General features: G+C 34.0%; 1 protein-coding gene across 1 annotated transcript in view; it reads right to left on the bottom strand.

Annotated features, from left to right (window-relative positions):
• The window catches only part of mael (germ-plasm component protein maelstrom), a 35,932-nt gene continuing 23,000 nt past the window's right edge, over window positions 1-12,932 (bottom strand). The window contains exons 4-8 of the mRNA XM_085949148.1: window positions 10,381-10,599; window positions 9,320-9,477; window positions 5,182-5,572; window positions 2,673-2,756; window positions 1-2,134 (exon numbers count right to left, since the gene is read on the bottom strand). Coding sequence (XP_085805274.1) covers window positions 2,115-2,134; window positions 2,673-2,756; window positions 5,182-5,572; window positions 9,320-9,477; window positions 10,381-10,599 — 872 coding nt within the window. The 3' untranslated portion in view covers window positions 1-2,114. The remainder of the gene's footprint in view (window positions 2,135-2,672; window positions 2,757-5,181; window positions 5,573-9,319; window positions 9,478-10,380; window positions 10,600-12,932) is intronic.

Raw genomic sequence — 12,932 nt, 5'->3', positions numbered from 1 at the left:
AACACAAATTTGATGTGAAATACGATTATGTATTTCAGAGAAACAACAATTACATACATTAATTACTGAGCAAAACCCCGTTAATCCAAAAAAATAAACAAATACCTGTTTTGTTTTTCATTTACAGATTCAATTTCTAGTAATATTTACGCTTAGTCATTATGGATATGTATATGTTAGGCATAATTACACCTTAAAAGAGGAAAATTATTTCAATTTACGAAATCAATTTAAGTATTGAGGACGAGTAAGTCATAAACTATTTGGTATTATGAATTTGAATCATAAGTGTAGGTTTCACTCAGAGGCGATTAGATTTGCGGCGTAATTCAAATTAATAGGGTTTTACTATAAGTTTTGCTGTTGACATGGTAACCTAACAGTCTGAGACTGGGTTGAATATTTTCTTAAAAAATCAGTTCTCAAAAAAATATAATTAAACAGTGACAGTCACAGTTTCTAATAATTAATGCGGTGATGAAAGAGGTAATATTATTTAACTCTCAATATGTAAGGTCACGTCACAATTGATGACAGTAATTTGATTACGATATTTGGAAGATTACTTATTTAAAACAGTGACTGTACACAAACATTATATAAATAAAATCGTCAATAGATAAAATAATGTCACAGGACAGTTTAAGTGGAAAATTCACATGGGCAAGTACAAAAAATAACATTTTATACTAAATAAATTCAAAACCACATTTCCCTTCGATGTGCAGGAATGTTCCATGAGTTACTTCTTTTCTAAACGCTATTTATTACAAGGCAGCAGATTTTCCCTAGATGAAATCCAAAATGTCAATGATTGACATATGCAGCAAAAGTTATGGATTATATTTAATTCGTACAATGCAATAGTTCGAATCTGCCACATTATAATGATCAGTCAGAAAATAACGGAAATATAACGCAATACACTGTGGTTTTTTTGAATTAGTTGGTTTAAGATAGCTATCCAGTTTAGCAAAAACCTACAGTAAAATAATATTAGCTCCCTGAGTCTATTCACTTCATTATACATATTATTATACAGTTTTGGTTATGGTAATTATTTAAGATTTTTAGATTTTAGTGGTTTTCGATTATAAAATAGCATTAACGGACATTCAATTGAAAATGTCCTGTCAGGATGAAACCGGTCTTGTGTTAAATTATTTTCTTTTGTAATAATAATAATATAATAGCAGTGTTGAGCAATTCCAGAAATAATTAATAATATTAATAAAAATTGAAACACTTCCATATTGAATTTCATGGTGGGTATCTCCAACATTTTATACATTCAGTAAAACCCCATTAATACAAACAAAATTAATCCAAAATTATAAGAAATACTCATTTCTTACTGGACAAAAACAGAGATTGAAATAAAATCTTTCAACAGAATTGTGAAGTACGCCCCTGCATACAAAAGTCCAGAACTTTATAAAAAAATAATTAATAAGCCTACCTACTTGTGGGATAGGTCAGTGTTCATAGTCAAGTACTGCTTTTGCAGTTGGCACATTTTTTTTAAATTGAGTGATGTACATTATTTTAGTAAGAAATTAATCACTTTTTTGGAAACAAAAATGATAATTACAGAAAATCTCTTCGGTTTAATTATTTTTACAATTTTAATATCTGGAATTTAGTGAATACCCAAAATTACAAATGTATATTGGCACCTACACTTGACATCGGAGTATGGTATATAGTCACGTCTGATTTATTTTTGAAAGATATACAATGGGAACAGAAACAACTGAAAAATGTTTCATTTTTGCCTAGGAACATTTTAGAAGTCTTAATTTATATCGTCGTAGCGCCTTCAAAATCAGCTATGTGTATTTTTAAAAACTTTACAGGAGAGGCTAAAAACAATTCAAATTACAATGCCTGTCGTCAACAATGAAATATTTTTTAAAGCAATTCCAGAATACCTTTTATCATAATCATTATAAGTTTTTCTTGGTATAGAAGGAATTATTACAAAATTTTTGGTGCAAAAAACCTATTTTGAGAAATGTATGTACATAGCCGATTTTGAAGGCGCAACGACAATATGTCATTTCGAATTGACAGGGTTAAACTCTTAGGGCCGGTGCACGGAAGGCGAATAGCATTTAATTTCTCCTTCTTCCAGCTGAAAAACAAAACGATACATGACATGAGTATAAATTAAAAATGAATGTATAATAATTTTGATAAGTGTTGCTTCTACATTCACAGACACTAATGGGACCAGTTGTCATGTATGGCTCGGAGACCTAGTGCATGACCAAAAGCACAGAAAGAGCGATAGCCTCATTTGAGCGGAGCATGCTGCGTGGTATCTTCGGACTCATCGATGACACACGGTTGAGATGGAGAAGATAAAACTACGAGCTGTATGCTTTACACGGGGGCCCACACATTGTGCAGTCCATCAAATGAGCACAGGACGGGCGAGTCACGCATTACAAAGAAATTGATATTTGGAAAGCTGGAAGCCAAGCGAAGACACGGTCGAGTGCGTAAAAAATGGATGGATAGCGCCGAGTTGGATAAAACGACCTAGGGCATCCTAAACTGGAGGGAAGCGGCTTTGGACAGACCCGGATGGAGGCAGATGTTGGAGGAGGCTAAGACTTACACAGGGATGCAAGGCTAGAAGAAGATTATATGTGAAAAAAATTCATTACCTCCTCTCCCAGCTGCTGACAGTTCTGGCCATTCTGCCGGTGCAATCAATGGCGGCCTACTACCGCCCGTTGTTATCCCGTAATCTAAAATTTTTTTTAATATAATACACGCTAATTAAGATTTTTGCAACCGTCAATCTATTTAGATATATGCATCGCTTTTACTTTTGCCATTACTTAAATGTAATTGAACATGTTTACAGCAGAAGAACAACTACGTAATAATTGGCAGTGTTATTTTAAGAATTTTGTAAGCTGATAGCATAGGTACTTAGAAAATTGTTCAAACACTGACCTCAGAAAGAAAACATTGAAATTCAAAAGAAAGATCATTAACACAAACACATTGAGTAGGGTTTACTTTTCCTGGAATATGAAATGGTAATATTAGAAATGTATACTGCATCGACACAACACATATTGCCTTGAGCTAGAATAATACTTCTAACATATCGTCACCTCAATACTACAAATCGATAATTATGCTTTGGTCATTGGGAAAATGAAATTTAAACTTGACCTGATTAACATAAATCTAGGCTAAAATTACTATTGAAAAAATGGAAAATTGTGCACGTCTAATTAGGAACAATTAAATAATGTTCAACTGTATGGAAAAATATTGTAGAAATATTATTTCATTTATTTAATGCATTTATGGTTTTAAAGTTATCTAATAACAGTTCCCATTAACTTCTGACTTACCTAGTTTTATCATTTTGTAGTGAAGGAAATGTAGAATCACATTCAATAGCTATCTAAAAAACAGTGAAAATCAAGACAGTTATCTAGTTGTAGTATAGAGGTGACAATATATACAGTAAAACCTCGTTAGTAAGAACACTGATAATTCAAAATTCGCCGCAATTCGAAATTTTTGCGAAAAAAAAGTCCCTTGAACACTATTTTCATATAAAACTATGCCTTTAATTCGAATTTCGTAATTCGAAATGATTTCAGAGTCCTGGCATATAAAAATATTCAATAAATCGTAATAAAGTACATATATAATATATATGAAGGGCAGGCGGAATGAGAGATCACTGTCATTGTTAATGAAACCATTTTGTGAAGAATTTTGTAAGCTGATGGCATAGGTACTTAGAAAATTGTTCAAACACTGACCTCAGAAAGAAAACATTGAAATTCAAAAGAAAGATCATTAACACAAACATTTGACAAAGAATATTTATATTTAAGTATATAATTTTTTCTTTCTTACACAAAACTTTATATTTAACTAGAGTGAATTGTGATTGTAATTAATATTAAACTGACATGTCGGAACTTATCATTTTGAGTTTAATAAATGACATAAACAAGTAATTAAGTTTTTTCAGTTAATCTCAAAACTGAATTAATGTGACATTGATCTTTCTTTCCGCCTACCTTTATATATGTTCCCACAACTCTAATTAGAGTAAATTATCGGGACTGTTAGATAAGTAAAGAAAATTACATACTAACGTTAGATATACTTAACGTAACACGTTAATTATATATAATGGCCAACTGCTCCAAACGCTCCAGTCCCGGTGTTAGCACTAAATGAGTTAACACTTTCAGCCCCGGCAGGTTTTTATAAATCTAGCCCTATTACCGGACAAATTTGAGTGAAATTGGTTTTTTTTAGTAAATAATGCAATCTTAGTTTATTGGGTTATTTATGGGAATATTTAAATGAAACTTTCAAGAACAATAGAAAACAGTTTTATAATATCGAAGAGTGTAATATTTTTGTCAACAACCTACTTTGTGCAGAGGAACATCACACTCATTACACATGTAGAGTCTCGCCTCTCTTTTTCATCTTGGCACATTCTTTACGTAGCATTGACGGGTATGCCTTCTTCTGTGTTGCTGGAATCGTCTGTAAGGTAGGTCTAGATATATCTCCAGATAATCTGACAGGCGAAGCCAGCATCACATTATGCCTCGGAGCCGGAGAAGACGAGACATTGTTACCAGAGGACAGTAATAAAGTAACAACAGATTCGGGCTTCAAAAATTACTTATTTTACGAAGGTAATAAAAATAATCCTGACATTTTATGAGCAAATTCGGTAGGCACATGATCGGAGTCATTATGATCGAAAACAAAATTAATGAAAATCAAAAAAAAAATTAATATTTTTCCCCCATACATTTCATATTTCGTAATTGGAATTTTTTTTCAATTTTCGGTCCCATGGAATTGGTATTAACGAGGTTTTACTGTACTATTTGTCTGTTTGATAAGATGAGGCAAACTGTTAGCTAGGCACCTGTTTTCATACAGCACAGATTTATGATGCCACCACTGCACTGCCTTCCATACATTTTCAACTCATCAATTATGGTTATATTAACCCACATGCCACTGTGAATATGCCAACAAATAGATGTGGATTTGCATTATCTCTTTGCTATTGAATTTGTATCACTCATCATTATTTAAGATAATCACTTAATAAGTGTGCACTGCACATCATAGTAATATAAGTTAGAAGGAATATAGTAAGTTACTTACTGTACGGGAGTCTTCTCGGTTCAGTAGCACGCACAGGTGCAGAGGCGACTGGCACAAGGGCGGGGGCAGCCGCTTTGGGCGAAGGTCCCCACGCAGGGGCGCCGCTGATTTTAAGTGTGCCGATAGCAGGCCACACCCCTTCTTCCATCACATTCTCGGAAGGCTGTTCTGGGATCTTGTAATTGGTCGGTTGAACGGGTCGCGGGGCAGCCTTGACAGTGGATCTCGTGGACACCATTTTATAGCCGTTGGGGTCAGATTGCAGAGGCACATGTTTCCCCGGCTGAAGAAGCACTCCAGCTAGAGCGCAGCAGTGATCGCAGATGTTGTACGCCCAGCGGGTGGCTTGTGACAAGGAGCACTTATAAAAAGTTTCCCCATCTTCGTGTAACTGGAAAAGACACGGAAAGATCGAATTATTATAAAAAAAGCAATATAATTTATTTTGTTTTACATTCCCAATCATTATATTTCTATGAACCTTCAGTCAGTACTGTTAGACCCCGTTCATCCAACAAAACAGCATACGGTTATAAGCCAAACGGCATACGGAACGTATGATTTGGGTTCATGGAAATTTTGATAGGCATCTGGCCGTGATCGTACATCGAATGCGTCTCTACCATAAGTTGAACAAACCGATTGCCAAATTTGACAGATTGCAACTGACAGCCCGCGTTTTTTGTCAATCATATGTACTTGTTTTCTTCTATGTTTCATTATTATTAAAGCGTCGATGACATTGAGCTACTTTACAAGCTGCTTGTTGGCGAGTTTAAAAGCGGGCAAGACAGCCAGTGCGATTGTGATGATGACACACAAAACTTTCCTCTTGCTCAGAAGCGCCAACAAGCTAGCGAGTTGAAACCGCCATTTTTCATACTATTTAACAGGACGTATTGAGTAGTTCGTTTTTTTACCGGGAGGTTCGCCACTATCGCTATACTGCGCAGACGCAGATCGGCCCACACGCCAGCGAGGAGCGTGTTAAGTAGCCCGGCTTTCAACTTTCCTCGGTAGATTGTTTACAATCTGCCTGTTAGCTTGTTCGATGATGACACTGGGTGAGTTTACAAGCAGATTGTAAAGTGAATTATTTTGATTATTGCCCAGTCTCTTTTACTATTGATAATATAATTGCTGCTTCATTTTATTCAATCATGTTTTATTTATTCTAAACTTCGCTTTCGAAGATGAAACTAACCCTACAACGCCGCAACTTTTGTAAAAACGATGACGCTTTCGAATTAAACAAGAGTTTCGTTCGATTTTAGTGTGTAAAGACATTAAATTTAAATCTCAATTTATAAGATTATGCTGAAATCACTTTATGCAGTATAAATGGGTATACTATCATGAGCATTTGCCTTTTATTTGTTTACCTTTCATGAGATTTCCTATGTATTGTAAACTAATGATTATAATATTTTTTAATTAACTATTTCTTTTATTCAACGATATATTTTCTCAGAAGTATTTTTCAAAATTATATATATTATAATATTTGTTTAATAAGTTTATACGGTATTCGTATTATCCGGCCAGGGCAATAAATCAATAAATGTAAGAAATAATAAGTATACAATAGCGATTTTCAAATGTTTCATTGCCACTATGACTACTAAGGGTATGTAGAGACAAAATGCAAAAATTGACATCATGTATCGTTTTTATTTGATGTAAGCATCCCAGACGTCAAAAAATCAAAAAGTGACCATAGAGAAAACTATTCTTGTTTTAGTACAAGGAATACTTGATACCGTGATTTAAATGGAGCATAATTGAACATGGCGGCACCTGTGTATACAGACTCGCACGCAGTTGGACGAACAATCAACTAGTTTGTATATAGTAATAAATGGTTATGACGTAAGATCACACGGCAATAAATTTGGATGTACACCCTATTAGACATGTATGTCAGTATCACACAGTTATTTGACCACTTCACCCATTTGTGTTTGAGAAATTTTACCTTATCTTCGGAATTCTTTGTGAAATCGAGATGAAATTCTAGTAAATTGGTAGCAATAATATATTCAACACGTGTACGTTTCATCAATTGGTTGTCGTTTTTTTGTTGTAACGGAATAAACAGACAGACAAATTTTAAATACTATGGTATTTTTGAAATATGTAGTCAAAAGATTATTCAATTTTACTAGCTGAGCCAGCTGGCGGTCACCAGTCTGTCTCGCTAGGTCTTGCAGACGGCTTGGCGGTGTTGGATATTAATATAATTGTGTAGTACGCATACACGGCGCCATAGTTCGGGATGGATTTCCATTTACCTGAGACAGTTTGACATTTCGCTGATTTGTCAGTTTTACGATTTGCAAGTCGTCACTGCCAATATAAATTTGGGCTCATATGCGTAGTCTATTCTGGAGTCTGGCCTTCACAATATCGTCTGACACCACCTCAGGCTGATAGGCCTAGCAGAACAGCTGGAAGTCGCCGATTGCTACCACTGACATTTTTATAGAATATAATATGTATATCACACTTTTTCATTCATACTTATTTGTTTTCGTTGAACTAAGAATACATATTATACATGTTGTTGGTTAGTTTTTTATAATTCATTAAACCGTGCCTAACCAAACAATAGTAGTTGAAAATATTATTCTATCTATTAAATATCCAAAATGATGTATGATTTAATGGCATAATTTGAAATATTTTATAGACAGATGCGTATTATGGCTTGGTACCACTACTGTTGTTACCACTGACATTTTAATAGAATATATGTGTAGGTATATAAATGAGCCCTCAAGAAGTGAAGTAGGCCAAGTGACAAAATGGTGAAACTTTCTTATTGAAGGTTTTAGGCCCCTTTCAGACGGGACACCGGTGTCCAGCCACTCTAGACTGCAATGGCTATGGCAGCCACTGAATTGAGTTGGCCCGGTTTATAACTTGCTATCCCCAAATTTTTTGATTTTGAGGTTTTGGTACCCTTGGATTCTACTAGTCTCAGGCTACACGTCAATATATGAAATGGGCTGCAAACCCATGCATAAACCTTATAAAATTATGTTTGAATAATCCAATCGGTTGCAAAACTTTATTTCTGATATAGAAATAAAAACTATATTAGGTACAGTAAAACCTCTTTAATACGAATTCCACGGGACCAAAAATCGAAAAAAAAATTCGAATTACGAATTATGAAATGTATGAGGGAAAAAATAGATACTAAAATTTTGAAAAAAAAAAAAATTTAAATGCACCAATGTGTATTAATGTGTACATAGTGACATTTAAATAAAAATAATTAGTTCTATCTGTCAATAAAGGATTAGAAGGTATTAAGGGGGGACGTGCACGGCATAGGTCAAAATGGAGGTTTTATGCTATTTTCAAAGCATGATCCTGGACATTCCTTAAACGTTGTAGATAATCTATTTACATAATTTTGAAGCCTTATTATCCTATATATTTATTTTAAACATTTGATGACTGCATAAAGTATTTTTATTACATAAAATAGTATTCTTTTAAACCTCTCGGTCTAATGTTTTAGAATATAGTCATATTTTGGTACATCCATGTGTAGTGGTGTTAATATTAATATTAATCAATTTTACTAATGGTTTTGTAAATGCGTTTAAAAATTAATAAACCTAAAAAATATTAACACAACACAAATTAAACAAATATGACTATATTCTAATACATGAGAGCGAGAGGTTTAAAAGAATACTATTTTATGCAATAAAAATACTTTATGCAGTCAACAAATGTTTAAAATAAATATAAAGGATAATAAGGCTTCAAAATTATATAAATAGATTGTCTACAACGTTTAAGTAATGTCCAGGATCATGCTTTGAAAATAGCATAAAATCTCCATTTTGACCTACGCTGTGCATGTGGGCCGTTATATCGGATATAAACGTCACGTACCTGTAAAATCATGGAAAATTTCTGAAATGTGTTCAATTCAAACAGTAGATAATTCGGTAGCGCACATATCGAAGTGAAGATGTAAAAATAACAATAAAATGTCACTTAAATGAGCAGTTGGTGCGTTTTCCAAAATCTCTTAGGATAATAATATATAGGAGATTATTAGTTTAGAACAGAAAACCAACAAAGAAATGGGCAAGTGTTAAAATAAAATTGGGCTTACGTCACATGCGAGGCCTTTCACGTACAGATACACGTCTCGTTCCAACACACTCTGCGCCATCGAGATGGGCAAGGTTACTTCTTCTTTGGACAAAGTATTCCGCAGTTTAAACAACAGTTTCGGCAAGGAATAGAGCCGAAACAAGCTTGGATCTTGTCCTAAAATATAAGAAATAACCATAATTACTGTTTCAATGACGATCCCTATGCGTAGATGCCATTTTACCGAAGCAAGACTTAACACGATAACGTTGTTGATTGAATAAGTGCACACTCAAATCAAGTGTGAAATCTGCTGCAAAAAGAAAAAGACTACTTTTCAGGAGAGCCACTTTCTTTGTGAACTCCAATGTTTCTGTGTAGAATTTAGTAATTCAGAGATTCGACTCATTCATTTCCCCATTTTTATGGATATGTGTAATATGTATTATGGTGCATTTGGCATTCAGCTAATTTTTGAAAACACTTTTTTTTCGCACACAGAAATATTCTTAGCATAATTTTAACTTGTTATTGAAATGGTAACACTCCGTGTTCATTGATATTATTTACAAATAATCTCCCTTATCAATTAATCTACAAAATTTACAAAATCTACAAGGTTATCTCGCAAATCCATGCAAAGGATTCATTCCTTTATGATTGGTGTTTGCGTAGATAATCAGTATTCAATGCAGTCTTTATTTTGTCTGAAACTACATTATATTTAAATTCCAATGGACTTAAGTTTTGTACTATTCCATTTTGACTCAAATGGAGTAATACAAAACTTAAATGCATTAGAATTTAAATTCAAATTCTATCACGTACCTTTGGTCGATAGTATTAATATTATATTTACTTGATTTCTGCTTACGAACGATAATTATTCGACAGTAGCTGTCACTTTCGTCTCAATTTTTCCGTTAGGGGCGACATCTGTTTATCGTTGTGTTATTTCTTATCTGATAGCTGACCAATGCATAAACCCACTTAACTAAATAATTATCAGTATGCATTAGGCTCTTAGTGTGACAACACTTAGTAACGGTAATAAATAATAACCTAGATAAAACTACGAACCGGCGCTGTCACACAGCTGTTCCAGGAAGCTGTTCACTTGCCGGGTCACATCTGGCATTGTGTAAATTGGTGCCGGGTTCACCGACCCTCCAAGGTGGTAAAGTAATTTAGCTAAAATTTTTACAAAATCATTTTCCGCTCCTGCTATTGGAGGAAGGGGAATGCCAGTTTCCTCGCAGTTCTTTAGCGCTTCCCTGGTGTATCCCATCGGTATGGAGCCTGAAAAAACATTTACAAAAGTTACTTTCAGCAGTTATACGTAAATAATAAAACCATATAACCACGTCACTTCTTAATAGAGTGCTGCTTTTGTGAAATGTTGCAGCAACTATTTGTTGGAGGGGGAACGGAACAAAGATATAATTTAATAGAAACTGAAACAGAACATCATTATACAATATAACATTTCGTCAGCTGAATGCAGAACTATTTTAACTTACATTTGATTTTTTTTAGGAGACTACTTCTTTAACTCTTAGCACTCTCTGGGCCAGACAGTCTGGCCCGAACGATTCTAGTAGGGAGCTCAGCCGGCCAGTGGGTCTGGCCCAGCGCAGGTATACATTTACTCCCCGATTTATCAAAAGTGTATGCGAATTCTACGAAATGTTATTGCCGACAAATGTAGTTAAACATTATAACTAGGGCCCGGATTTATATGCTAGTACATGTTTTGTTAGGGTGTATGCACAGCTATGAGAGTTGCACTAAAATCTGTTTTGAAAGACACAGAATCCAAAAATAAAATTTTATTGTGCATATAAATGCATATTTGAGACGTTAGAGCATATTTGAGACATTAGTGCATATTTCATAAATAAATGCAATTTTAGAGCATTTGAATTTATAATTTTAGTTTTTTTAAATTATTTTATCAAAATATAACTAAGTTAGGAAGGAAGACAGTTTAGATGCACTTGCATTTTTAATGCCATCTCCGAGCTGTGGATTTATCAGTGAAAAAAAGTGAAGTCAACTCGGGCACTATTATTTAAAGTTTGCCCAAGTGGACGTTGAGAGGTAGTTTTCCGCATATAAACAAAATACTGACAGATACCTATGCGGAAAAATTTAATACCAGAGCATAATATTAAAAAAAATAATGTAATTTTTTTTTTGGGCAAAAAACAGAAAATAGTATTTAGGAATAGTGTGTCGTTTTTGTTTTTTAAGTTATGTTTGGTTTACATTGCATTTATTATTCAATTGTCTGTAGGTACTTGTGAAAAAACTATTTTGAAAATTGTAATTGATTAACTTTATATTCTTTGTTTGTGTTTTTTGTTCTGATGTCGTATTATATTGAAAAATTATTAATTAGTTATTTGATTTTTTGTCAGTAATATTGGGTAAAGTGGGTATTTACAATTTTTTCCCACAAAAAATGTCAATTTTTAACTGTATATTTCTTCGGTTTTAGCGCATATTTTATTGATTTTAAGTGCATACGTACGTGCATGCATATAATCATGTTTTTTGTTGCATACAAATCCGGGCCCTAATTATAACATGCAGGATAAACCATCAAATTTACATTAGAATCAACCGTTGGGTTGAATAAATTCATGGAAAAATTGATGTATCTATTCACCTGATTAAATATTTGCATTGTCAAATATTTTTGAGACAGTCTATCGTAATATCCTATAAGGGGCGGACTTTTAATGCTTTTCCCACTTACAGTGACCATATTTGTTTGTATTATGGGACTAATATTTTTCTTCTTGTAAGTAGTATATTCATATTTTTAGATATTGTTATTTATTACAAACAATAATTTCAACAGTGTCTAATCCCTAAGTGATGGTGCCCACAGAACGCGTCGAGCGGGCAAAGTCGGCGTATTAAGTGTTTATTCATAACCATAATCACACGTCTCTCGCCGCGCATTACCCTTCACCTATGTAATAAGCGGCCCAAGCAGCACAAAACAATTATTTTTACAGCGTCTCTCATAACAAAGCAATAAAAATATTATATTATTTCGGGGCTTGTAATAAATATTTACGACGACATTATTCAACCAGCGAAATAAAGGACATGCAATAAAATTAAACAATGCGTTCTCTGTTATTAAATAATGACTTTTCGCCCGTCGATCGACGACGCCGTCCAGAGAGTGATTTTGCTCGCTGTGTTCAATGAATGGACTCCATTGTATTTTCTTTCATTCGTATCGCCGAGAAGCGGTGATTCGCGAAAAAACGATGATTCATGCGGCGGGCGCGTATAATGCGTCGCCAAATCCAGTGGGCGCTGGCGTATTTGATAACGTTGTATTTTCGATGATTTACGCGCCACTTGTAGAAATTTTGCGCAAGCGCCGCACTCGCTGCGTCAATGGGCTTTATGCCTAACAGCTAATATTGAATACGTAATCAAATACCCAATGTATAATGGGGTATAAGAATGCTTGTGATTGCTTATCTTAATCTTTCCATTGTCCTTTGAATGCCTCATTATTTTTGTATGAAGTAAGTGTATGGTGTTGAGTTACACTTCTCTTATCAATCAAAATATCTAACAATGCACTGCATAATATGATTATTTAT

Source organism: Rhyacophila brunnea, unplaced genomic scaffold (genome assembly GCF_057557595.1).
Source record: "Rhyacophila brunnea isolate RB1 unplaced genomic scaffold, BYU_Rbru_1.0 scaffold_21, whole genome shotgun sequence".
NCBI lineage: Eukaryota > Metazoa > Arthropoda > Insecta > Trichoptera > Rhyacophilidae > Rhyacophila > Rhyacophila brunnea.
This window is presented reverse-complemented; position numbering and strand designations above follow the sequence as displayed.